Source organism: Topomyia yanbarensis, chromosome 2 (genome assembly GCF_030247195.1).
Source record: "Topomyia yanbarensis strain Yona2022 chromosome 2, ASM3024719v1, whole genome shotgun sequence".
Taxonomy (NCBI): Eukaryota; Metazoa; Arthropoda; class Insecta; order Diptera; family Culicidae; genus Topomyia; species Topomyia yanbarensis.
This window is the reverse complement of record NC_080671.1, coordinates 371,242,915-371,268,815: the sequence shown is the minus strand read 5'-3', so window position 1 is coordinate 371,268,815 and position 25,901 is coordinate 371,242,915. Positions and strand designations below refer to the sequence as shown.

The 25,901-nt window shown below is 39.2% G+C and overlaps 1 protein-coding gene across 5 annotated transcripts in view; it reads right to left on the bottom strand.

Annotated features, from left to right (window-relative positions):
* Window positions 1–5,764: 5,764 nt before the first annotated feature.
* LOC131684512 (maternal protein pumilio) overlaps window positions 5,765–25,901 on the bottom strand; it is a 389,632-nt gene continuing 369,495 nt past the window's right edge. For all 5 annotated transcript variants that reach the window (XM_058967459.1, XM_058967462.1, XM_058967460.1 and 2 more), the window contains 3 exons: window positions 22,127–23,251; window positions 21,891–22,059; window positions 5,765–15,944 (listed from right to left, as the gene is read on the bottom strand). In XM_058967459.1, coding sequence (XP_058823442.1) covers window positions 15,482–15,944; window positions 21,891–22,059; window positions 22,127–23,251 — 1,757 coding nt within the window. In that variant the 3' untranslated portion in view covers window positions 5,765–15,481. The remainder of the gene's footprint in view (window positions 15,945–21,890; window positions 22,060–22,126; window positions 23,252–25,901) is intronic.

The following is a 25,901-nucleotide window of genomic DNA, read 5'->3' as shown; positions in this document are numbered from 1 at the left end:
AATCGTCTTTCGTTGAGCTTTGCAGCAAAATGCCAATTGGTATTTTGCTGCAAAGCTCATTTACATATTGCGACATCTACAGATTAATAGCATAAACAAGATAAGGTGAATGTTTGTGCTTTTTTCATATCTACGATAAGTAATTTGATGTAATCTTTCAAATGTTTTTCTGTAAATACGCATCAATTATAGTAAATAATAGACTCAGAGGGGAAGAAAAACAATTTGGAAGTTAATGATAATAGTTTTTAGTAGATACACTCAAGTTAAACATAAGAAATCTTCCAAAATGTGTATACAGTCGTGAATCGCTGGTTGGACACTTTTTAACTGGACCGCTTTTTAGTTGGGCCTCCGCTAGTTGGACCATTGTCTAACTAAAAAGCATCTGAACGTCAAAATCTCATGTCAAATCGACTTTATCTAACAGCCTTTTACACTACTAATGTCTTCTTTGGAGAGTTTTTGACATTTGTCAGTCGGTCCAACTAGCGAATTAAATTCGTTAGTTGGACATAGACTGTGGCCCAACCAACAAATCACCACTGTATTGTGCTCTTCTAGGTTAGGGTTCATAACCGCCTGAGTTAAGAATATTTAAACAACCAATAAAAGCATAATCAGTAGAAATTCACTTTTGGCAAGAATTAGAACTTTGTACGAAGTGGTTTTATACCGGTTCAGAAAGAAAAATTTAAAAATATGCTATATTATCCCTATTTTGCATAATAAATCTATTACCGTCTTGAAGGAAATTAGTTTTATTCCACTTCACTTTTATTTTTTTATACAACTAAGACCAATTTTCTTAAAAATGCATAAAATACTTAAACTTTTGAAGATTTGCTACTGATCTGACAGTTTATTCGCAAAATATCCACCCCAAGCATGTAGCGCCCCTTACATATATTTTCTGCGTAAAGACGCCAATCTTTAGTTTACCATTTATCTGTCAGTGGCATTCCAATTGAGCACGAGATCTGTTAAAAGCACTCAATCCGAAGAAAATCTCTCCGAATCCTTCTGGAAAGAGGGCCAATGACCGATCTTGTGCTCAATTGGAATGAAACTGACAGATAAATGCTAAACAAACGAAACTGATGGCGGTAAAACCTGGGTCCCAGGGTAAAACCAAATGCTTCAGCATGACTGATGACATTTTACTGAAAAACTCAATTACCTACTGCGACACCTACAAAGTAATAGCAAAAATACGGTGGAAGTGTGTGTATTTGCAATATCTCGAAAAACATATGGTACCCTATTCTCACAGTCGGCTACCTGTCATGTGACACATCAAATTAGAACTGACCTGTCATGTGACACATCAAATAAGAGCTGTTTGTTTATATATGAACATGGCGTTAACGTCTAAAGTCGTCCGAACACATGGGGACACTATACGGCCGTTTTCGGTTATTCCGTGATCCGGTTCATCGGACCAAACTTTTTTGGTGAATATGCCTGTCATGCGGCACATAACATTATAACAGCCTAATAATCCATGAACAATGCAATCACGTTTTAGGTCACTGCTGTAATTTGATTTGACATGACAGGAATATTCACCAAAATGTCTGATCCGCAGAACCGTATTCTGGAATATCCGGGAAACCAGTCGTAAAGTACCTATGACCGCGCACCCGGCTTCCCATGAGCGTTTTGACGGCTAAGAGGCTGTCCTTCCATGTTGCTCAGGGATACATTGTTCCTATACATATCCATGCATACAGGAATACATACGGGCGTGCATTCATACATACATACTATTTGGCACAAGTTGAGAGCGTGTAACGTCGTGTCACCTAGTCTGTGTAATCCTATGATAAATTATCCTACCATTGCCTTGGGGTCTACGTCATATTGGCAAATTTCGCATTGAATCCGCTCCGGTCCGGTCCGAAACGGATCAATCGATTATTAATTGATACGGTAAACATACTAACGTATGCGAAATGAAATTTGGACAACGCTTCCAGCATTAAAACAAAAAAGCAACCCTGCGCAAAGCACCATACTAAACGTCATACTCTAGGCACACTCATTTCAAATATCCAGTGTCAATTTCGACCCACTAGGAGATACCATGTGAACAAAATGGCAGCGAACGCCCAATCTGGAACTTAGCTCTTAAGCCAAAAAAAATTTTTGGCGCATTGGAGGATTATGGTATATATTTTGTACAAAAGGCTGATATCCCTCCAAATGTACCACAACTCCGTCCAAATGAGATTTTTCGGGGATAATATGAAGCAGAGAGTAAATCCTCATAATTTTCGACCTAAAACTAACAAAAATGATAATCAAAATTAAGAAAGAAATTAAAAATATGCTAACATCAATTTTTTCGACTCCTTTGCAAAAAGTTCCTGCAAACTGTCGTAAAGCTTCTCGAATGAGCTCAATTTTTTTTCTACATTAAGTTAAAAAGCTGACATATGTTTTCATATAGAGAGAACATTTAATAAAGGGTTTTCTACAAAAAAATTGCCTTTTGAATTTTGTCCAAATTTTATTCCGCATACGTTAGCAGTATTAGTTCTTACTCGTGAACACTTTTTCCTACAACTATGCTGTATCATCTCTATAACAGAATTCTCTATAATCCCTATTCTAGTCAATATACGTATTCATTACATTATGAACCAGGAAAGTCCTCAATTTTCCTCTACCATCATTATGCTGAGTAGCTAGCCGAGGCATTTCAGGGTTTCACAAAAAAAATCTCTGGCCATAAAGGACATAAGAAATATTCATCCGCCTGGTTCGACTCGAAAGGGCTGCTTATAATTTCTGAGAGCCAATGGGGGAGTTTAATAATCATAAGAAAGTCCTGAACAATTAACTATCTCCCAGGTGCTAGTCCTGCCGAGGGGCAAGCATTAAATCTTCAATACCACGCAGTGCCAAAAGTCTTAGATAATTAGTTACATTAAGTACCATTAAGAGCCATAAAGTACATTAAGTACCGCAAAATTTTAAAAAAGTACGCATCAAATTCATTGTTCTTTAATTACTGAAACGATATTAAGTACAGCGCCTTCGTACTTTAAATGCGCAAAATATTTTTATTACCGTCAAGATGTACTTTAAATACTTTAAGTACGTATACATCGACATTAATTAGATTGAGTACCTCATTAAGTACAACAGAAGTATTTTTAAATATTTCCATTACTTACTTTAATTATATTCAAAATACGTTGGTATTTTCAATACGACGCACTCAAACCTGCTAGTGCTTGCCCCTCGAGTCCTGTACTCCACTCCTAAACTAGCCCCATACCCATGGTCAAAAGAGTCGACAACCATCAGGATCCACATGCCTCCCATCCAAGCGAATTGATCAACTTGCAAGTAGGAGCACATATCTACCAACCAGCCAAGAAAACTTCCGAACCGATGAGAATGGACCATGCCAGTCGAAGGCCACAGACCCAGTGCCATCCCGTACAGCTCCTGAAATTAAAGTTTTGTTAGTGCTACTTACAGATTTAATTTCAATGGTAGTAAGTGTCTCCCTCTTGTTAAAGTCGCTTACCACTGCTCATCTCTTCCGGCATTTCGACGCCGTCGGTCGATCGTCTCATAGAAGAGATTTCTTTTATCGAATCCTCAATTTCCGTCGGAGCTCGTATATCAAACTCTCAAGTTCTAGGAACCGTTCATAAATTTTGTAACGCAAAAATTGCTCAAAATTGACTCCCCCTCCTTCCATGTAAAAAATGGTCACAAATTTATCTATACCCCCCCCCCCCCCCTCCCCAATTACGTAACAAATTCCTCAAAATAAAATGTTTTCCTCAGTAAAAACATGTTACATAACGTTCTAGCTTACCACCCCCCTACCCCTTATGTCACAACATACCACACTTTCTCGTACCCACTACCCCCATAAAAGCGTTACGTAATTTATGATTGGTCCCTACTGGCTCAAATATCAACTATCTGAAGCGAAAATGACATTAAACATATTCCCTAATCCTTCAATCAACTAATGTTTTCTGTCGATTTTAGCGCAGAAACGCTAATGATGTGACCATGAAGACCTTAATTGACCCCCTTCGAAACCAGTTTGGCATTACCAAGCCGTAACGCGGGTAGCGGCGTGAAAACTGCCGAATATGGGTTGAGAACAGCTTGAAGCAACATCTGATATTATTCCAAATGTATACGATATCCAAGACTGACTTGGATAGTTCCGTCGAGCCTAGTTTGCAAACTTTACATAACTAGACTCATTGTTCTCCATTCACCCACTAAAAATTTCTTAGTTAATTAAAAAAAAATTCAATCTGTAACCCTCATGTTTTACGAAATTTCAAATGTAAAACATAGAAATTGGAACCTTCAAACTAACGCAAATAATCAAATAAACAATCAAAAAACAAGTTAGTGATTGGAATACTGTTGCGCTTCTTCTGCAGAAGAAGTAAATGATCTCCTACTTACGGCTAACCTGCAACGATATTGTGGATGTAGGGCAGAGTACATCAATGAAACTATTTTCAACGCAGTTGAATCTGAGCTTGACGATCGTTTTACCACGTTTTACGATGACCAAATCCGAAAATGCTATAGACTATGTAGCTGGATGCTTCTATATTTGTCAGGTAACCGACGAATTGACGGGATTTACTAGAGTGGACCAGTTATCGAAGGGTGGTGTTACGAAACGTAGCCAAGACTTCAAAAAACAACTAATGCGTTTGGAAATCTAGAGGAACAGTAGAGTGCATGGCGATACACTGACCTGTAACGAGAATGCGATGGAGAAATGTGCGGAAACGTCTCATGGTCCCGCTCAGGATAAAACGACTCCATTTCAGTCGCTCTGTAGAATCAGTCACTTTGGATGACGTGAGAGTCCTATACAAGTGAAAAAAACTTAGAGCGAAGTGAGCTTTGTCATCGCTCGTCACACACCGCGCAGAATAGGATTGGTGTTGTGGACATTTATGCGATAGTCCAATTTGGCGTTAAATGTGCAATATTTTAGGAAAAGTTTTCGGATGACAATCAACACATACTAAGTTCAATATTACAGAAAATTTATATTTACTTGATAATAGTATAATATTTATAGTTGCATCATTATTAATATTACTTTCATATATAATGCATTATTTATAGGGCTTTATTTCAAAGTATTTCTCCAAAAATTATACATATAGCATTGTTTTTTTTAATTATTTCTCCATTCTCCTCATACCTTCACTGTTTTCTCTACTCCTTCCACCAACTGGCATTGACAGTGTTCCAACTGTAGTAAGAAACATAAAATAAATTAAGCTGTCCTCAGTTTACAACCTGTACGGTTTTTTGCTTACATCAGAAAAGTAGTATTTATTCATTATTATAATGATAGTAAAAATGATTATAATATAGTAGAGGAGAGGTGCGTTTTGAAACGCCTTTCATGATGATTACAGAAACATACAAATGGAGGAAAATAATGAGCAAACAAAATGATGCACAAGTCTATTCTCTGTTTGATTTATCGCTATAAACTACATTACCTTGCGTTCAAGGATATAAGTGAAAAATACCTACATTGTTTACAAGTGTTTGAAAATAAAACGGAGCAGCATGAATTGCGAAATGCTTACTGATAAAACTATTGAAACTAAAGCTAAAATTGGAAAATCTCAATGTTTATTTTCTCTGTCTGTTTTTCTTACGTTTGTCAGCTGGGAGTAGTTTTTATCTGCATCTGTTTCTGTTTTCACGTATTAACTAAATAAAATTTTAACCATCGCCTCACTTTATTGTTTTTTTTTTTTTTTGATTGGCCATTTTGCCAACCACGCGCGTCAAATTCCTCGTACCGGAAAAAGTCCATCCGTTTAGAAATAAAACAAAAAAAAAGATCCGCACTTGTTTGCTATTTTGTTTTACCTATCAAAGCTATACTACACTCGCGCTGTTCTGCATACTCAATCAATGCGCCTTTTTTTTCTATTGGTTGATACAAGTGTTCCGAAACTGTTAGTAAATGAAGCGTTAAATTTGAATTCAGGCTTGTTTGTCTCCGGCTGTCCTTCGCCCTTACAGTCGCAGAAAGCATACTGAACTGACTGCTTATTACTGTTTGAAGAACATTCAATCTTTGAATACCGAAGATCATCACATGGTAATCCTCGGTCTGGTTGGAAACTAGCATGTAAGAGATGAGAAAAGTGCATGCACTAAACTGCCGTTCTACGCTTAATCGCCACATGTTCTAATTATACATGGGACAATAATGCGTAAAGGCGAGTAAACAAGCCTGTTTAAAGCAGGAAAACTGCTACTTTTATGAGTGTGTGGTACCAACAGTAACCTTTTTCTACAAAAAATAGAGGAATCAATGATAGTATCTGTAGTATGTGTAGTAGCAACCGAGATGCGCAACCTGACGATATATTTTTTCGTACCTTTTCCCCTATCCATAACTTTGGAGATAGAAAATCGCTCGTTGTTCAGCACACTTAATTTTGTTCACTGGTTTGCCAAATGCTACTGTTTCACGCTTCTTTCCCTAATACATTTATACTTGCAAGTGGTGGCAGTTTTTTACGTGTCCTACTACTTTACTAGAATGTTTAAATTTGTTCTTCTCCATGCATAGATCGATGGGAGGTTGCTTATCCCATCATCGTGATTATTTATGTACACCGCTGCTATTTCATTTTAGAGCTCATTATGCCTAGAATCGTCAAAAAATCACCTAAGTGTACACTAAAGCGCTAGCGGGAGCCGAAGAGTGTACCAACAAAAAAAAATTCTTGACCACAAATGCAAAGACGGTGTTGCTTAAAGCGGAATGAAAATCAAAAATATTGTCATTGATTTTTACTTGGTTTGTTTCGCACATTAGCGTTTTTTTTTGTTGTTGTTGGAAAAGTAGCAATCTTTCCCAAAGGGGGTCGTTTCGTTCGCTAGTTTGTCTGTGTGTATGTGTGTTGGTTACATTTGTACAGATGATATTTTCACAAAAATGTACAGTTTGCCCTTGCGTAGGTTGAGTCTTCTTCTGCAGTTCGCCATAAGTTTCTGGTTGTTTAATTACAAATCAGTGAGATTGTGAAATAAATTTACATGTTTATTTTACAAAGCAAAATTCTCAAGTCCGAACCCTGTGTGTGTTTTGCGCGTATAAAAATTGCGTTTTTTTATTCCTGTACAAAAATACTTTCGCTTCCTGGAAAATGCATTCTAAAGAACGATGTTCGCATAAAATAAACATCAACGACACATGAGTATTGATAAAAATTTCACTTGCTCGGTTTTCCTGCTTCTTTTAATTTTGTTCGTCCTATGGATCCCTGAAGGCGGAAACATTTTTCAATAATTTCATTCGGTCAATTTTTAAAATATCCTATTTATAAAATTGTACACATTTTACAGCGGTCGGATGATCGCACTATGTTCAAAGTTGGTTGTTTTTCTTCTTTTTCTATAAAATATGAAAACAAACAAAATTCGTAAAAGAAAAAGAAGAATTTAATCACAGATCGTTTTTCCTCTCTAGTCGAAAATATGTGGTAGACACAACAAAATTACATTCTTTCACTGACGAGACTGTACTGATTCCGGTTTCGAATATGAGTGAGTGTTTATGTGTGTTACGTTATGTTTCAGTAGACAAGTGTTAAATAAATACTCTCAAATGGCTACAGTGCATGGTTCGAATAGTTCTTTATACAAAACCGGACCGGGTTTTTTGTTCTCTTTTTGTTCCAGATTGAGTTGGTTTATGATGCTTTTTGTATTGTTATCTTCGTCGGGTTAGTAAAAAAAACTTTTCTCTGTACATATCACGATTTTTGCCTTAACGCTGGATGATTACTTTTTTCGTATGTTGATGACTTGTCTTTACAGATTCGCGCGTGGTTTTGCTTTGATAAAAATATATTTATAGAAAAAGTCCGATTTACAAACATATTACAATTATTTTCATTACATTTTTACACGTTTCGATCTCACGGGCTGTTTACGAACTGTTCTCTCTGCTAGTAGATTGTTGCGTGTTTTTAAATAGTGCTCCCATTCGCTGAGATTGCTTCTTCAATGACAATATTTTAGCGTTGTTTCATTACAATGCCGGGTCTCGGACCCGGTGCGTACAATAGATTCCATAGAGAAAACAAATAACAAATTGCGTTCCTATACAGTTACACGACTCCGCGCCGTCTCGCTATACCATATGATCGATCGTGCGTGGAAAAAGAGAGGTGATTAACCCCCTTCCAAGGACATATTGAAAATATTCTTGCGCGCTTTGTATCAAGATACCACTGGAAAGTTACTTTCTTATTAATTCGAACTAATATTACACGGGTTATTTACATCTACTCGGATCGATCTTCTCCATCATAGGTGAAAAAGTCCCAATCCAAGTAGACACTGCTAGATGCAATGCATCGAGTCAACTGTGCAAAAGTGACTCGATTCCACCTAAAAACAACACAGGGATGTTTTTAAAAACGAAATTTCTACAACCTGTCCGAAGTTCAGTAACTGTTGTTTTTTTTTTAAATTACAAACGATGGAGGAGGCGATGTTATTTTATATTTTCAATTTCTACAAGTGTTCTAATGTACAGTTAAAAATAGTTGCAGTGTTCGCGTGTTTTAAGCTGATTTGCTAAAAGTTCCATTCTGGTTTGCCTTTGTTCAGTATAAAATAACTATATAAATTTTGTACAGCGATATACAACATTATCTTCGTCCACATCCGGGTCATTTAAATTTATGTTTGCCTTTTTTTTACTAATTCCACTGTTTTTAGGTGTCGGTTTTAGTTATATTACTGTTAGAAAATTCTACACTAGTACTGATTCCTACCACAAAAAATAATTACTGCATTCTTCTATCGCTTAACCTGAAACCGAAATGCGGAAAAGAAAATTATCCTAAAATCATTCGCCATATAGTGGCAAGTCCCAGTGCACTAAACAGTTGATGAGCAGCGTCGGGCGTCTTCTCTAGTGGGTTACGAATCCGAAGCCCTATAGGTGTGCAGTTCATCGAGACCGAGAGATTCTAGCAGCGAAAAGAGCGTCCCTCATCAAGTATTCCGTGCACTTGAGACCGTGTAGTATGTCTAACTTAAAAAAAAAAAATTACCTATGCGTCTGCAAGAAAGAGCATTTGGAACCTTACTGAGCTAATTAGTATGAGAAAAGAAGACATTCGCATAAAAGCCGACTAACTGTTTCAGTTCCAAAACTAGCGAAGAGAGGATGCTCTATGCTAGTGCTGTTAGTAGTACAGAGAAAAATACGTCTTCTAAGGAATAAATTAAAGCTAACCTAAATTAAGCTAAATTATGATAGCTACTGCGAGTTGATGGTGGTTGGTTGCGGGAACTAAAATGATGACGGCAAGATTTTGTTAGGATTTTGATTTTTTAACTGTATCGACTTTTGGACCAGATCTGAATTATTTTCAATTTGTTTGATCCTTTTACTACTAAGCGAAAACGCAGGAGCTCTTCTTAAGAGCTGGCATGGTTTTTGTGCTCACTCATAAGGATAAATACACTGAAGAGCAATATACGACTTTTGAACTTTTTTGCAATACTAGGATAATCTTTTTCATCACACCCAGTTTGTACCATAGATCCAGATTCCGGAAATATAGTCTTTAGTGTTGCAAAATGTTTTATTTTCAGCTATCATCGTACGATAAGTATTGCAACTAAACTGGAGCGATGACAACTCTGGCCTGCCATCTGCCACTCTCTGTGCTAGCCTTTCTAGTGGCAGCCTTGCTTTCACTTCGAGATACCACCACAAGCGGAAATCAGTCCATCAGTTTTTCAGCCCGTTTGAGCACGTGCTCTTTGTTTTAACAGTCCGTAATTAAAGTATTTTATGTAGCCTGTATGCGACTGTCTCTGAATTTGTTAACGAGAAGACTCCCGGTCTGCCCGACGCACCATGTTACAACAGTGATACAAGCGAATAGTGGGTGAAATTCCGATTCACGAAAAGTAACCTCAAAATTCCGTCCCTCCAGCTTAGGAAACGGAGCATGGTAATATTACACATGATATTGACAGGGAGCAGATTCCACCAGTAGCAGGATCCGCTCATCGTGCAGTTCATGCACCTGATGTAGCAAAGCCAGATTTAGCTTTCGGACACTTTTCTGTAGGTAGAAATCGAAGAACAGTACCGTCAATGGCTGTCAATTAACACGCACCGTGATCTCTATCACTACAACCGCCTTCTACCTGATGTACTGGTAGCATCAGGTGCTTATCAGTAGCTCATCTATACCATGCTAGCCGGCCTTAACCCTCAAAAAGGCAACGGGTCTCAGAGGCCCGGCTAGTTACAGTTCTCCAGTTTCAATGAACTTGTAATTTGAAATACGAATGATCAAGTGTTTTCAGGCTTTCGATTCTCTCTCAGATAAAACGACAAAAAGAGGCTTTTGATTTCATTGGCTCTTAGGAGCGATGCATGTTGAAGTCACAATTTCAGCTTTTTTTTGAGGTTTAAGGGCACTTATGGTTATCTCGATGACGTCATCGTTGGTGATGAGATACAAAAGGAGCCCGACCGAATTAAGAGAGCGGTTCTTCACCGGGTTCAAATTTGGGCTTTACCGAATCGAAAACTACAGCTTCAGCAATAACCCAGATATCTCCTCCCACTGACGTTTTAGGTGTTCGCTCTTACCTTGGGGCGATCAATTATTATGGGGAAGTTTGTACCCAACATACAACAGTTGCGCTATCCGCTCGACAACTTGCAGAAGTTGAAGATAAAGTTAGTCTGGAATCTGGAGTGCCAACAAGCGTTCGAGCGATTCTAACATTTTGTCTCCATCCGAGATTCCTTCTGCAAACTGACCACGCCCCGCTCGCTTCAAATGATTTTGGTTCTAGGAAAGGCATACCGGTGTATACGGCAAAACCGGTTAAAACGTTTCGCCCTCAACCTATTGTACGATTCCGACATCGAGGACGTGCCAACCGACAAGTTTGGCGACGCTGACGTGTTATCCCGTCTAATCAACCAGCATGTTAAGCCAGAAGAGGATTACGTCATTGTGAGCATCGCCTTCGAAAAAGATGTAAGGTCAGTAGCCGCAGATACCGGTTATATCTCGCCTTTCAGTTTCAGTGTCGTAGCATAGAGTACCCAGCGCTGATCCAGTGCTTCGTAGTCTTCCTGTACATACAAGACGGCTGGCCATCGTCAAAATCCGTTGATCCAGAGCTTACGCGATTCCACTCCAGGCAGGATTCACTTACTGTGGTGTATTCTTTTTTGCTGAATGACTCGTTATTCCATCGCAGCATCGAAAACAGTTTAATCGTGGACATCCAGGCATGTGGCGAATGATGCTATGTCTACTTGCCCTCTATGGATATTGGTTGACATGGTTGATTGCGTGAAGGCGTGTCAGCATTGCTTTTCCGTTTCCCGGTCCCCTCATTGCACTGCTCTTGTGCCATGGTCGAAAGCAACACTCCCATGGAAGCGCATTCAAATAGATTTTGCTTTTCCCATCGAAGGCGAATATTGCTTCATCACAGTGGACTCATTCTCCAAGTGACCGGAGGTCCACCAGAAAAATCTTGCGTGGACTTTTTACTCGAGTTGGTATACCAATGATGTCAGACACAACAGCACCCAATTTACGAGCGCGAATTTTTGTTGAGTTTGGCACTATCAACGGCACCGAGCACATCAATAAGTAGAAAGATACTCACTCATCCTCAATATGTCTTCATTCCATTGAAGAAACCCTTTTGATCGTCCATTAGTATCATATATTTAGTGAGCATCCATTCTTTACATTATAACAATCAACAATTGAATGCTCGCAAAAGCGAGGTATCTTTCTTCTCTCACAATCAGTCACAATCAGTGAAAAAAAATTAAAAGAAGACACTAAATAATTTTCACCCTATTTTTGCCATAAATTTGATTTCCGCAAAGATTAGTTTATGCAATGATCCCTAGAGCTCAATGTCTATGAAATTAATGTACACCTTTCTTCCTACAACCTACCACCACCACGGCAGCAGTAGCAGCAACGGTTTGTTTAATAACAATTCTTTGCGAAAGAATTGCATATTGTGTTCTGCGAAAACGCGATGTATGTATTTTTTATTTTCATTTTACTTTTTGAGGTTCTAGTGAAAATAGATGCTATTTATTATGTTCTTTTCGTTCCTCCAACACTCTCACCCTGTGGTTTCTTAGATAGCTAACACTCATTGCGCTTCGGCGGAGCAACTAATTTCCAACGTGTTAAAGACCGAACCTGTATCGAAATGAAAATTGTTCGCTGTATGGTTTGGCCTACTAAGTGGACACATTGAGTACATTAAACCACTACTACGACGGAACCACACGTGTCGTTTTGCTACTATACTTTTCCATGAGTGTTTTGTGTGGACAGTTTTTTTTTCATTCTTACACTGGCTTACGCTAGTATTTTTTTACCATTACATGAAAAATTGACAGGAAATTAATGCTTGTGAAACAGGGAACTCGCCGCAAGTATTACACTACTAGTTTTATTTTGTGTCTGTTACTGTATGTAGTATATAGATAAGATATATTCAAATTTTCGAATCTTTTATCATTTTCTCTTACTTGTTATATCATTCTGCTTTTAACACTACCGTCAAATATTGGAGTGGAAAACTTTCGTTTACTTTCAACTGTACCTGTTGCGTAATAAATGCTATCATGGTTCGGGGTCTCATTGTAACGCTTTTGCATTACCAATTCTTGTGATTGATCGTGTTTTTGTTATCGTTTAAAAAAAAAACATATGTTCACAGAGGTCCTCATATCTTTGTTATGTCAGGCCTTGAAATGATATTAGCTGTTACTTGTTCTATAAATGCTTAAGTAGTAGAGTTTGAGGAAAGTTTTAAAAACTCACCAACTGCTCTGGCGTCAATGTCAATGACTTTCGATCAACAATAGCTTAATATTCACTATTACGTGTGTCAAAACATCTTCTAACCGAAGCAGCCCTTGTTTATCTTTATCTTACTTACTTCAAGTAAATTTTCTGATCATTTAATGTTTAGCTAGGATAAGATTAGTTTTTTTTCCTGGTTCAATTTTGAAACAAGAAAAACTCATAAATAGAAAATAGCCGAAATTTCGGAGAAAATCGAGATTGATAGAGAGCAGTCCCGGGAGAACTCTAAAACCCTGACGACGGTTTCGGGTAAGTTCCCTTCGATCCGTCACAGCGATAACGTAATCCTGAAGTAGTATTTTGTCTGATTATTACCAATACAATTACCGATTTAATTTGTAAGTTTTAACTCCTCGTGTTAGAACGCCCTATGTGCACCACAGCTCCATCTGTGGCGGTGCGTGGTTGACTTATTCAAACTCTCCGAAAAAATGATCCCTATGCCAGCTTGTTTTCTATTAATAAAATAACTAACCGATATTTTGTTGCCTCATTATTCTAACATTTTCTGATGTTTTCCTGTTTTCCAGATGGAAAACGTTCAACCGTTTGATCGGCTTAGTAGTTTATACTGTTTGTTTCATTTTTCTGTTTTAAAATGAAGATTCGCTCATTTATTTGATCATGACAACATGACAGCAGACTATTGAGTTTAAATAAAGTGGTTAAAACTTTTTATTTTCTTCTTAATCACTGGCGCCTACTATAACGTAAATGGGTGCCCCTCGAAATTGAAAATTACTAGCGACGTTATTTTCATCTTACTTGGTCGAACGAAAGTACCAAGCAATCCCAACTCTACAAACGACTTCCACGCGATTCCATTCAAAGGGATAAGCGATCGGTCGTGTAGCATTCACTTGTAATCAGTGGTGAATTATTAGTCTTCTATCCCGATCACCCCGGTTTACGACTTATTTCTATCGAATGCAAAAGCCTCTTCGAATGTTTTTTAAGAAATTTCACCTATCGAAGAGAATTGCTCAGAATTGGAAACATTGAAAATAACACACCATTCGCACAACGCCCAGGTTTCATGGTAGATAAAAACAAAAGGCGAAGCTCGGATTGGTTTTTATCTCACCCAAGTTCCATGTCACCGTCGTCGGCAGTTACCTATGCAGACGGCATTGGTTTCGATGAAGGAGCCTCTCTTGTAGCTCTGACTAAAACCTATCACTACCGGATAATCTTTTGTAACCACTGAAAACAGTATGCCGCCAGTACAAAAAACAAGTGTGTGTGTTCGCTATTGCATTTTTTGTTAATACGTTATCTTTTATACAAGTGCGCCAAATAATACAAATGATACAAATCTCAATTTTTCACTTAACTTACGGTTCTTCTACTATCGAGCGTACGGCGACTTTAAGCGATCCGGAGTGGGGATCTCTACACTCTGCTGGCGTGCTAGTAAAAACGAGGTCTACCAATAAACTACTATTTATAAGTGATTTTTACACATTCAAACTGTTTCCATCAGCCACCTACCAATTCATCTATAACTATAGTTAAGACTTTGATTACAATACAAGGTACACCTAAAATATTAACGATAATGATTCCCCCATCCACTTTTCCCCTTACAATGCGTCGCTAATTTAAATCTATATGAGTGCAATAAATTCTACACAATAGGAGTTTCATACATCATCAAACTCTCTTCTGAGAATCTTCTAATCAACAATAGTTCGAAAAGCTCTAAGCGCTCTGCTTGTTTGTTCTGATACTGCTATTGTTCGTCACCGGAAAAAAAATGTTATCCTGAATCTGACTCTAATCCTGATATATTAAATTAACTGCGAAATTTGTTTGGTTGTGTTTGCGTGTGGATAAAATTATTAGATAAAACTTTCTGACACAATAATCTCTGGTTTTGAAAATTGTAACTCCGGCTGCTACTAAGCAATCCATTGTGTTCTATGGCTTGTGTGGTGTTTGCTAAAATAAAACTGTGAGGATGCTTCATATCATGCGGGTAATCTCTCTCGGAATGCGCTTCTATCGCGGAGAATATTTCATTCTAAAAATACAGTATGTTTATCCCTAAAATCATACACGGCATATGGAACTGTTGTTCCTAAACAAAACCGATAACGGTTTTTTTTCTTCTTCGTTTTGTTCTATATCTTAGGACTGAGATCCGTCTGTCTATAGAATAACTTAATAGCTGATCGGGGAGATAGTGTGTACATCGTTCGAATAACAATAGTTTGTTCCTAAATACTCAAAGTCTTTCGGTTCTGACCCTGCCACTTAAAAAAGCAATCGTTAACCTAACAAAAGCTTTGCAAGAGAGAAAAAAATCTCCGAATATAAAACAATATTTACAGATGTTCCGTTTTTGTATACGAAAAGATCCTCTGTGCATTTCCTCCGTCGATCGAAGGCACATTCTCGAAGCAGATTACAGGGCAGATTCGCGCTTCCCCGGAAAAGTGGCGGCGCATTACTAATGTATCTCATATATCGTAGGACAGAGCTTCCCTCTTCCTTTATACTGAATTGAATAAAAAATACAATTCACCAGACTCAACTTACATCACCCCATTGGTGGGAGGCGGTCCGATGGGGCCCAGATTCGTAACTCCTACATTGTTACTGTTACTAACCACAACGCCATTGCTTGTGCTACCGGGCCCCCCGTTTGCGGTAGCTATCTGCTGACCAACGATAACAGCTGCATTGGTTCCATTCGTTCCATTACCAACATCAACCAAACCGGACCCAACGTTGTTCGGAACTGTACCAGCTCCTACCACTACTACTCCTCCAGCAGCTCCCCCGGCACCACCACTACCGCCGATCGTGTTGGGTGTCTTGAGGGAGAACTTGTCCAGCTTGGCAATGATGTGCTTACCGTAGGTGTACTTTTTCAGCGAGTTCATGTGCGGACGTATCTTGTGCAGTAGCACCTTGCGCTGCGTCGGTTCCGATACGTCGATCATCTTCTGTACCACATAGTTCGCGTACTGGTCCTTCATCATCACGTGCAATCCGCTGGAAGAGGGAAGAGTTTTGGAATCAGTTATTTAGGATTTGGATGTGCCTCCGTATGAACGTTTGTTTGAGTGTGCTCGTGCGTTTGTATGTTTGGGAGTACTAATACGTGTTTATCAGTTGATATGGGCAGATGTATGATTGTCTGTGTTTGGGTACAATGTTCGTATGATCTTTTTTATAGCGTTGCTGCGTCTTCTTGTTATATTTTCCTGTGATATGCTTTATATTTTTGAAGTCTTGATCATTTGGCATAATGTCGTTTAGCTTAACTACTTTTTGTCATAATGGTCATTACGCATAATTTTGAAATCTTTATTTTCGAAGGTTGTCCTACTGGAGCTGTAGAGCTAGGTTCCCAGAAGGGCTCCCCGTCAGAATCACATACTACAATTGCAGACGAGACAGACAATGTCGCGCACTAAAACACTGCTTTAATTGCAGCGGGCCACGGTTCTGAATGTGATATTTATTTTACGGTTCAGATATGTGCGGAAGTAGACTTCGTGATCGCGTGTATCATCACGAAGGGCTCGAGCATTTGTACGTTAACGTGTTCAATCGCGTGTGCCAACGTGTAAATAACTTCGTGTGTATAAATTATATTTTATAACCGTGTGCCTGTCGCATCTTCGCGTGTGTTCTTGGATGATCTCGCGCGGACTTTGAATCTAACACTTAACTTTTGGTGTGCGGCTCAGATGCTAGAAGAAAGTGAGATCTTCCATATCACTAGAGTTCCCAGTCATGTCGCTATGGAAGGTGTTATCTAGTGAATATGAGCTTTATTTTTTGACTGGTTTGAGACCGCGTTTGAAACTTCGTAAGTGCTAAAACGTTCAACTTATTACCTGGGTGTTATCAAGCTTGCGCGATCGCGGGCGTAGGTGTGCGTTGTTGATCGCGAAGGGCTTAAGCGTTTGTATGTTAACGTGTTTGTCGCGTGTGCTCGCGTGTATGTTACTTTGCGTGAATAGATTCGATTTCGTAACCCTGTGGCCAATCACATTTTCGCGTGTGTTCTTGGATGGCCACGCGGACCTTCGTTCTGATATTTAGTTTTCGGCGTACGGATCACATTCTGACAGGGAATGAGTTACTCTATATCACTAGAGTTCACGGTCATGTCGCCACAAAACGTGTTGTCCAGTGAATATGAGATCTTTCTTTTTTTAATTGGTCCAATTGAAAGCATGGACCTAGTCTGCTGATACCAAGGATAGAAACTTCCGGAAGTGACCGATTCATGATCGTGTAAGTATGGGAGTTTTTAGGTTCACGCTTGAAACCGCGTTTGAAAATTTATAAGCGCTGAGACGTTCACTTTATCACAGGGATTTTATGTTTGCGAGATCGCGGGTGTAGGTACCGTGGATGGTCGCGAAGTATCAAGAATTTGTATGTTAACGTGTTTGTCGCGTGTATGTGACTTGGAGTGTATAATTTCGATTTTATGATCATGTAGCTTGTATTCTTGAATGATCGTGGACTTCCTACAGCTTCTGAGGCTGCAGTTCTTCACCACGCAGCATAAGTTTGATGTCCCGAAGGAAGTAAGGAAGCAGAAACATTCAAAGTTTGCCAGTAAATACACGATTTGGCAAGCGATCTGCTCATGTGGCAAACGGACTACGCCGCTCGTGACTACGGCACTGTAAACGGAGAGATCTACCTCAACAGGTATCTACAGAAGCATCTGCTTCCTTTGTTAAAGAAATACGAGTGCCCTACGATCATCTGGCCGGTTCTAGCTTCGTGCTTTTATTCAAGTGTTGTCTTGGTGTGGTGCAAAGCCAACGGGGTTACTTTCATACACGAGAACATGACCCCACCCCACAGTGGTCGCAATGGTACCAAAACGTGCGTTTAATTAATGGTGCTCTAGGAGTTGATTTTAGCGATTTGGTGTGTTAGAAACACTTTTACAGAATGGAAGCCCCCTTCTTTTGATGTATACTGAATTGTGATTAATCCACCTAAAAGTGAGATAGAAAATTTATTTCCACTAACTTTTAAGATAGAGGCACGATGTCAATGACAAAGTTATAGTAAATTCTACTGCAAGAAAACTTGTTGAACATGCAAACTCTCCAAAATGTAATGGTGTTGAGATGAAGCACATTGTTTGTGGGAGGCACCCAAAACATCATTTTTTTATTATAACTTTTTTCTGAGATTTTTGCAACTCTTCAAATGTTCTATGAAGTTGTTGAAATTAAGAAATTGCAGATATTTGTCGAAGACGTCAACATTTTTTATTTCAAAACTTAAGAGTTATTAAAAAAAATGTGTTAAAAATACCGCCATTTTGAATGACAATTACAAAGAGATGTGGAAATATGTGGAAGACATTTCGATTCTATGAGAAAGACAGTGACAAGTACTATAAGAAAAAATACTACTTACAACGGGCATCCACCGGCCTGTATATAAAAATTACTTTCCGGCAGTGCATGTTTTTCATTTTGTAACAAAATAATTACGACATTTTAAGCATAACTTTTTATAGCAATTGTTTCTATGTGTTATTCTATTCTACGAATATTCTAAAAAATCTTTGGAAATGTCAAAGTACACATATGAATCCAAAACTCTCAGCTCTGTAGTCTCCAACTTACGAATTATTCCTAAACTAGCACAACAACAAAAGTGATCAACTAAAAAATGCGCAAAAATTTTTGGCTGTCTTTACAAGAATAAAAACCATTACAAACAGTATTAGCGTTACCGCGCCCTAATTCATCTTAGCTCCTCTATTCATCCCACCCATTGGAACTCATTAGTTAGAGAAGTATTTGCTATCTCTATTCAACGCATTAGCTCAAAAAGTTAACTGTACTGTTTCTTAGGAACGAAGGAAAGATAGTGATACTTACTTAAGCGCAATCCAGTCACTCTATGTCGAGTTATCAACGAAATATTGTGACATCCCGACTAATTAGATGGATAAGGGCTCGTCTACCCTATATGCCAATTTCATGAAACGATTACGTGGCCGGAATTGTCAATAATTATTTTGCAAGCACGCATTGAATGATTAAATATTTGAAATTAACCCTCAAAAAGGCAAGCGAAAATTGTGACTTCATAAAGCATCGCTTTAAGGACCCAATGAAACCAAGAGCCGTCGTTTTACCAGTGAGAGAATCGAAAGCCCGAAAACGCTCGGTCATTTGTATTTCGAATTACAAATTCAATGAAACTAGGGAACTGTAATTAGCCGAGTCTTTGAGACCCCTTGCCTTTTTGAGGGTTAAAATTTGACAGAGATGTAATATATAGGTGAAAATATTTTTCTAAAGATTTTCTGGCATGTCGGATCCTAAGTAGCAACTCTGACTACACAGTCATTTCGTGAAAATGATATCTAATACTCATTGCTATGGTTCATACTCATGAAAATACAGTAAACCTTTTTAGACGTCTCTAGTGTTCACTTTCCAAATCCTGTTAATTTATGAATAGTTTCAGATAACAGAAACTCAAAGTTCACGATTTATATGTGTATTTATTACTCTCAATGATTTTTTAGAATATTCGACACATAGAAAAAAAATCGCTAAAAAATTTATGCTGAAAAAGTCGTTCTTATTTTTTACAAAATGCAAAACATACATTGCCGGAAAGTATTTTTTGTATACAGGCCTGTGGATGCCCGTTGTAAGTAGTATTTTTTCTTATAGTACTTGTCACTGTCTTTCTCATAGAATCGAAATGTCTTCCACATATTTCCACATCTCTTAGTAATTGTCATTCAAAATGGCGGTATTTTAAAGCGACATTATTTAATAACTCTTAAGTTTTGAAATAAAAAATGTTGACGTCTTCGACAAATATCTGAAATTACTTAATTTCAACAACTTCATAGAACATCTGAAGAATAGCAAAAATCTCAGAAAAAAGTTATAATGAAAAAATGGTTTTTTGGGTACCTCCCACAAACAACGTGCTTTATCTCAACACCATTACATTTTGGAGAGTTTGCATGTTCAACAAGTTTTCTCGCAGTAGAATTTACTATAACTTTGTCATTGACATCATCCCTCTATCTTAAAAGTTAGTGGAAATAAATTTTCTATCTCACTTTTAGGTGGATTAATCACAATTCAGTATACATCAAAAGAAGGGGGCTTCCATTCTGAAAAAGTGTTTCTAACACACCAAATCGCTAAAATCAACTCCTAGAGCACCATTAATTAAACGCACGTTTTGGTACCATTGCGACCACTGTGCACCCCCACCCAACGCACCGAAACTAAGGCCTACCGAAAATACTGGGCCATTATGAAGCAGACACTACGGAAGGATCCCAGGGAAGTCATATCTGAGCAAAACATGAAGAAAAAAAGGGTTCTCGTACAGAAGAAGCTGTAGTCAGATGTTCTACAGAACCTAATGAATGGAGTTAAGCGTAAGGTGCGAGCGTAGCGTTCTGGCATTGAATTTGGTTGAAATAACTAGGCCAAAAGCTTACTAATGGACTCCATTTTACTGTCTGGAAGTTTGAAAACGATCGGTCTACTAGGCAATTTTCCATAGTGTTTTTTTCTGTAATGCAATTTGATGTGAGATAGCCCTTATGTAGAAATATTGTGTCATCTTATTGACGCGGAAAACACTCATATTGGCTGAATATATAAAATCGGTGGGTATCGGCATAAGCGAGCCAGCGTGATCAAAGATCTTGGAGTTTTATTGGACTTGTTTAGGAATCACTACTCGACTATCGGAGTTTCACAACCAAAGCTACCAACGGCTTTCGAGATTGGTAGATAACAGGATGAAAATCGTTCATTAAATCATGGAAGTATTGACAAAACCAAGATGAAATTTCAGTGATTCATTTCTACTCGTTATTACTTGACACCAACTTAGGGCCAACTAGACGATAAATACAAACTTACATCAAGTTGGCACAAGGTACATACTGATACCAAACAGTTAACACAACATATGTGGACATCTAGAGCAACAGACTGATCTCGAGTGATGTCTCGGGTAGCCGTACTCAGAAGGTCTGGTTTTCTGACTATAAAGTGAAAACGAGTTCTTCGGCGATACAGTGATGATCATAATTGAAGTGAATGATTTCGTGACTTTATTCAGGATCATCATCACATCAGAATTCGAAGGCAAAGTAAGGCAAACCAAATTATTTTTTCAATTGATCGACATAATAGTTTGAAAGCGGAATAACAACTCATGTTTAAAAGAAGACAGACAGCCTTGTTCTGCATTACGACGGATCAGATTTTCGAACGAATCTGGTTCGATCGAAGTAGGCTCCCGTTATTGGGAATGCAGATCAAATTCGTTCGAAAAAGCGATCCGTCGTAATAGAGAATATGGCTGAAAATGTGTCCAAACATGGATCGTTTTCGCAGTGAGCGATTCGATGCTACCTTCAAGGATCTCGCCTGTTCTTCAGGAATCACAATCAGATTTTCCTTCGGATTCGGAACTCTTCCTATGAGGAATACTATTACTTGAAATTACAAATAATAGTACATTTCAATATTAAAAGAGCCATCATTATTCAGCTGCAGAATTGGATTGGAATTTCATGAGAAATATATTGTAATCAACGTTACGCTTCGTAGAAATAGCAAAAGTTTTTTGCTTTATTGTGATAACGAATTAAGTGAAATCAATAAACCAAGAGTTTATTTACAACTTCTGTTAGCCCTTTTGCAAAGTTAATATGCAAGCTTTGCTCAAAATCTTTTTTCTGTGAGAAAAGTAAAAAATCATAATATGCGAACCAATTGAAGTCAAACATTAATTGATACCGACTTGACCATTCCTGCAAAGACATAAATTCCTCAAACGCAAGAACCCTACCCAATCTCGATTGAAAGTCCGCCAGTAACAGTAATAAACCCTTTCCCCAGCCAAAAGTCACACTTCTGACTTGAAAGGTGCCGAAAGAAGATAAAAGCTACTTACGCATCATTAAACGAGCACACCTCCTCAATCAGCAACGCTCGCTCGGCTCTCGTGGCGTGTGTGACACACTTCTCAACCACATTGGAAGCGAATTTGTGCTGTGACAGAATCAGCACCTTTCCTCGCACGGCAGCAATCAACACCGATTTGTCCTCTGGCTTGCCGTGTTCTGAAAAATAAAAAATAACATAAATTAGCACTACACCAGCATTTACTTTTGCCAGCCTAATCCTTACCCAACACATGTTGAATGACGTAATTGCCATACTGATCCTGGATTAACTGTTCGGTATTTGCATGCAGCTCGGCCAGAATCGGTGCCGTCTGTTCTGTGGTGCAGTGTTCCAGTATCCTCTGAATAACCCGGCATCCGTATGGATGTGTGCTCAATGAGTAAACCTGGTTGCGGAATGCGTCGATGATAAACTGCAACGCGTTAGGTTCAACACACTCGATGCACTTTTGAACCACGTGATTTCCATTCTGATCCTTGACGCATTTCAGCACGTGGCCATCGAGCTCGCGGACGATTTCCTGCTGCTGCTCGGCAGGAATGCTTTCAAGGGCCTTTTGAATAACTCTGCAACCATACATCTGCAGTGCTAGCGGGAGGACGTGACCCCTAACCTGTTGGGCTAGCGCTTGTTTCTGCTCGGGAGATCCGAATTCAAAGAATTTCTGAATTACATAATTACCAAACACGTCCGTCATTAGGCTGTACGCAGCGCCTAAAATTTCATTGAAAACCAACTGTTTCTCCGCAGCAGTCGCCCGTTCAAGCTTTTGCTGGATAAATCGCGAACCATGCTGATCCTGGGAGAATTCTACGATGTGGTTGGTGAGATCGCGCAACTGTAGATTGGGATAGCGCTGATTTCGGAAGTCTTCCAACAATCGCGAACGTCCCGGAGGACGATCCAGCCCGGGAGCAGCGGCCGCCACGGCAGCTACAGCAGCCGCAGCTGCCGCCGTAGGTCGTACTACCGACCCGGGCAGTTTCGAAAACAGCGAACTATTCGAACCGAACATAGCGTTCGCTGAAATACCAGGAGCTAGCTGATTCACCTGACGATACTTGGTCTCCGCTCCCGGGGCACGACTGGTCACCAGCGCTCCCAATCCCGACACCGGCGGAGGAGTTATGCAGGTACCCAGAGGGCTGGCTGAAGTTACCGCACTTAATCCGTAGCTACCAGCTCCGACGGGCCATTTGCGGGCTGCAGCTGCAGCCGCTGCGGCAGCATTGCTTACTACGGCATTGGTAGATGCCGATGTGTAGTCCAGTGACGGACTGAAGGCTGAAGTGTTACGATCGAACGAGTCCCTCCGTGCTGTCAGTGACGATGTGCTCAAAGCAAGACCTGTCAAAAGTAGCCAGAAATGGGTTGGGTTAGAGACTGTGATATGGAACTGTGTTGCAGGTTATGATCTTGTTTCAGTGAAACCTAACATCATGGTTGATCGGTTCATCGAGTTTGTTTCTTGAAAGAGAAACATCGGTTTTAATCGAATGGTTGAAAAATAATTGATTATTATGTCATGCTTTCTGTTGACGTTGTTGTCGCTGAAACACAGAAAAGCGTCGATATCGGAGGAAAGATAATAAACAATGCGATAACAAGAAGATTGCGTGGCGCAAGAGTGGTTCAATCCGAAAATTGAAACACTGAGCAGCGTTATCGACGATTATTGAAGTTTCATCTTGAATTTTTAACTTCAGGTATTATTGGTTGTTTTGATGCCGGTTTTTTATGCCAACTCTACAATTATTCTACGATTTAGATTCAGCAATGGAAGCCCCAAAAAGAGGGACTAACGAAAAGTTGTTTATGCTCTAGCCGCATGCTTACGTCATCAGCTTGGATTAGAAACCTTTGGATAAAGACTGTAACCTTCTTTATTTCACGTTACAGTGATTTTGAGAAATCGCCGCAATCTAATTATACCTTGACTATGAGCTGAAAATGGAAATACATGTAAGAGGGTGGTTGACTAGAAACACTCGCCTTTAAATAACTAATGGCCGATTCAAGTTTACATGGCTCCATTCGAGCGACAACCCATTTCTTAAGTGGCACCATAAAAAGTAGACGGGCCGGAATGTTTTGTGTCGCGATTGCGAATTCATTTCAGTCATCAAAACCACAACCCACCGTATTCAATATATACACTGTCATTATCGAGAGCCAACTATTTAGTAGAAAGTTCTATTACAGATACGTTAACTGCTAGTATTGAATTTATATAGCGATGTAAAAACTCGTATCCAATTACATACCCGTAAAAGTAAGTTTCAGGTCACTATAGTGTCTTTCTATGTGGTTGAACTAGACTAAATAAAGGGAACATTAATGACTAATTTCAATCACAAGCGAAGCACCATACATTGAGTATGTCTTTAGCCGTAGTGAGCAGGTATCAATCGTTTGACTTTAATCAATATGATAAAGAAACTTTCATCCCAATTAAAGCTATACCATGATTGAACATTCAACAAAACAGGGCATATAACCGGATCTTTGCACTTATGCTGATTCATCATAACGTATCGACCGGTACACAACCAATCTGTGACGATCTCGACATAGACATCAACGCCCGTTTCACTGGCGAACCACGGATAGCAGGTATTGAGGGCATCAATTACTTGATTATACTTGACTGGCGCGTTCGGTTACTCCTGTACTCGGGAGGGCCCATGATGCTTGTCTACACCATCCTCACGAGTCCACGGGTACAGAAGACGCCAAAGAAGGACTAGCACGGGAAGGGGAGAAACTAACTGCATTTTTCAAAGATTGCATCTTTCTTAGCCGCCCGTTCATTGCATTGCGCGAATCGCGAAAGAGAAAAAAACTGCAACGATAATGATATTGGAGAAACTGGAACACTGATCTCCTCTTTATCCAGTGTGTGTGCCAGTGTTCTCTTATTCGCATTTCAACGGAATGAACAAAGCAAAATCGAGACTCATACTGTGGAGGTTTGACCGACTTTAGCATTTGCTTATCGGATGCTGTTTGTGCATCGACACATTCGTGGAACTGTTGTTCTCAAAACGCAGACCACTTGGGGCGGGAATTGGGACACGCGAGTGTTTAAAATGGTTGGACAATATGGTTTGAGTATAATAGGAACGTATCAACGAAGAAGGCAATTGTAGGGGATATCGAATGAAGATCAGAAAATGTTTCAATTAGTTTAGGACCAGACCATATTCTTCTCTCACCTGCACTATTTTAACCGCATTATTTCTACATATTTTTACAATTTTCGGAATCGAAAAATGATTCTTTCTTATCGTTCATAGTTTTTCATTAACCAAAATAAACCTTGTTTTGGATGGGAATGACCTGATTTCATTTATTTACCTTATAACCAACGTTTTAATGTCCTTCAATGTCAGCTTTTTTCTCTGAGCAACCTAGACAAGCCGTGTTGTGTCGGTAGTGGTTGTTTCAACCTGCTAAGAATTGCACCACGGACAATCTCTTCCGGTAGTAAAAATCCTCCAAACAGGGAACCCCGATTCCATAGTGTCACGCGCTATGGTTAAAATTTTTAAGGGGGTTTAAAATATTATCAGTGGCGAACGGAGCCTTGGAAGTGCTGCACTACGCAGCGAAACGTTCGCTCTGTACACCGAAATTTTTTTTTCGCCTATGATTTTGCCGAATTTTTGCTGAGACTCTCGGTTGATGGTTTCCTGGGTTTCGATTATCAAATTTCGATGTGTAGAGGCGAATTTGCCCAGAGGCCGTGTAGTATCCGGCCAAGAATTAAGCCACTGGGTTCCTGCTCCCATGTCGTAAGAGGCGACTGAAAGTAGAAGTCCCTAAGTCAAGGTGTAGTTCCGCATCGAGGACTTGATGACTGGAGGGTCCAAAATATGCCAGTCACACACGGAGCATTTTGGGTTTTACCCTTACTGTGTTATGCGAATCTCTGACACAGTCAGGCGGAGTCTCAGTTAGGCGCCTCTTTGGCACAGAGAATAGACATATAAGGTAG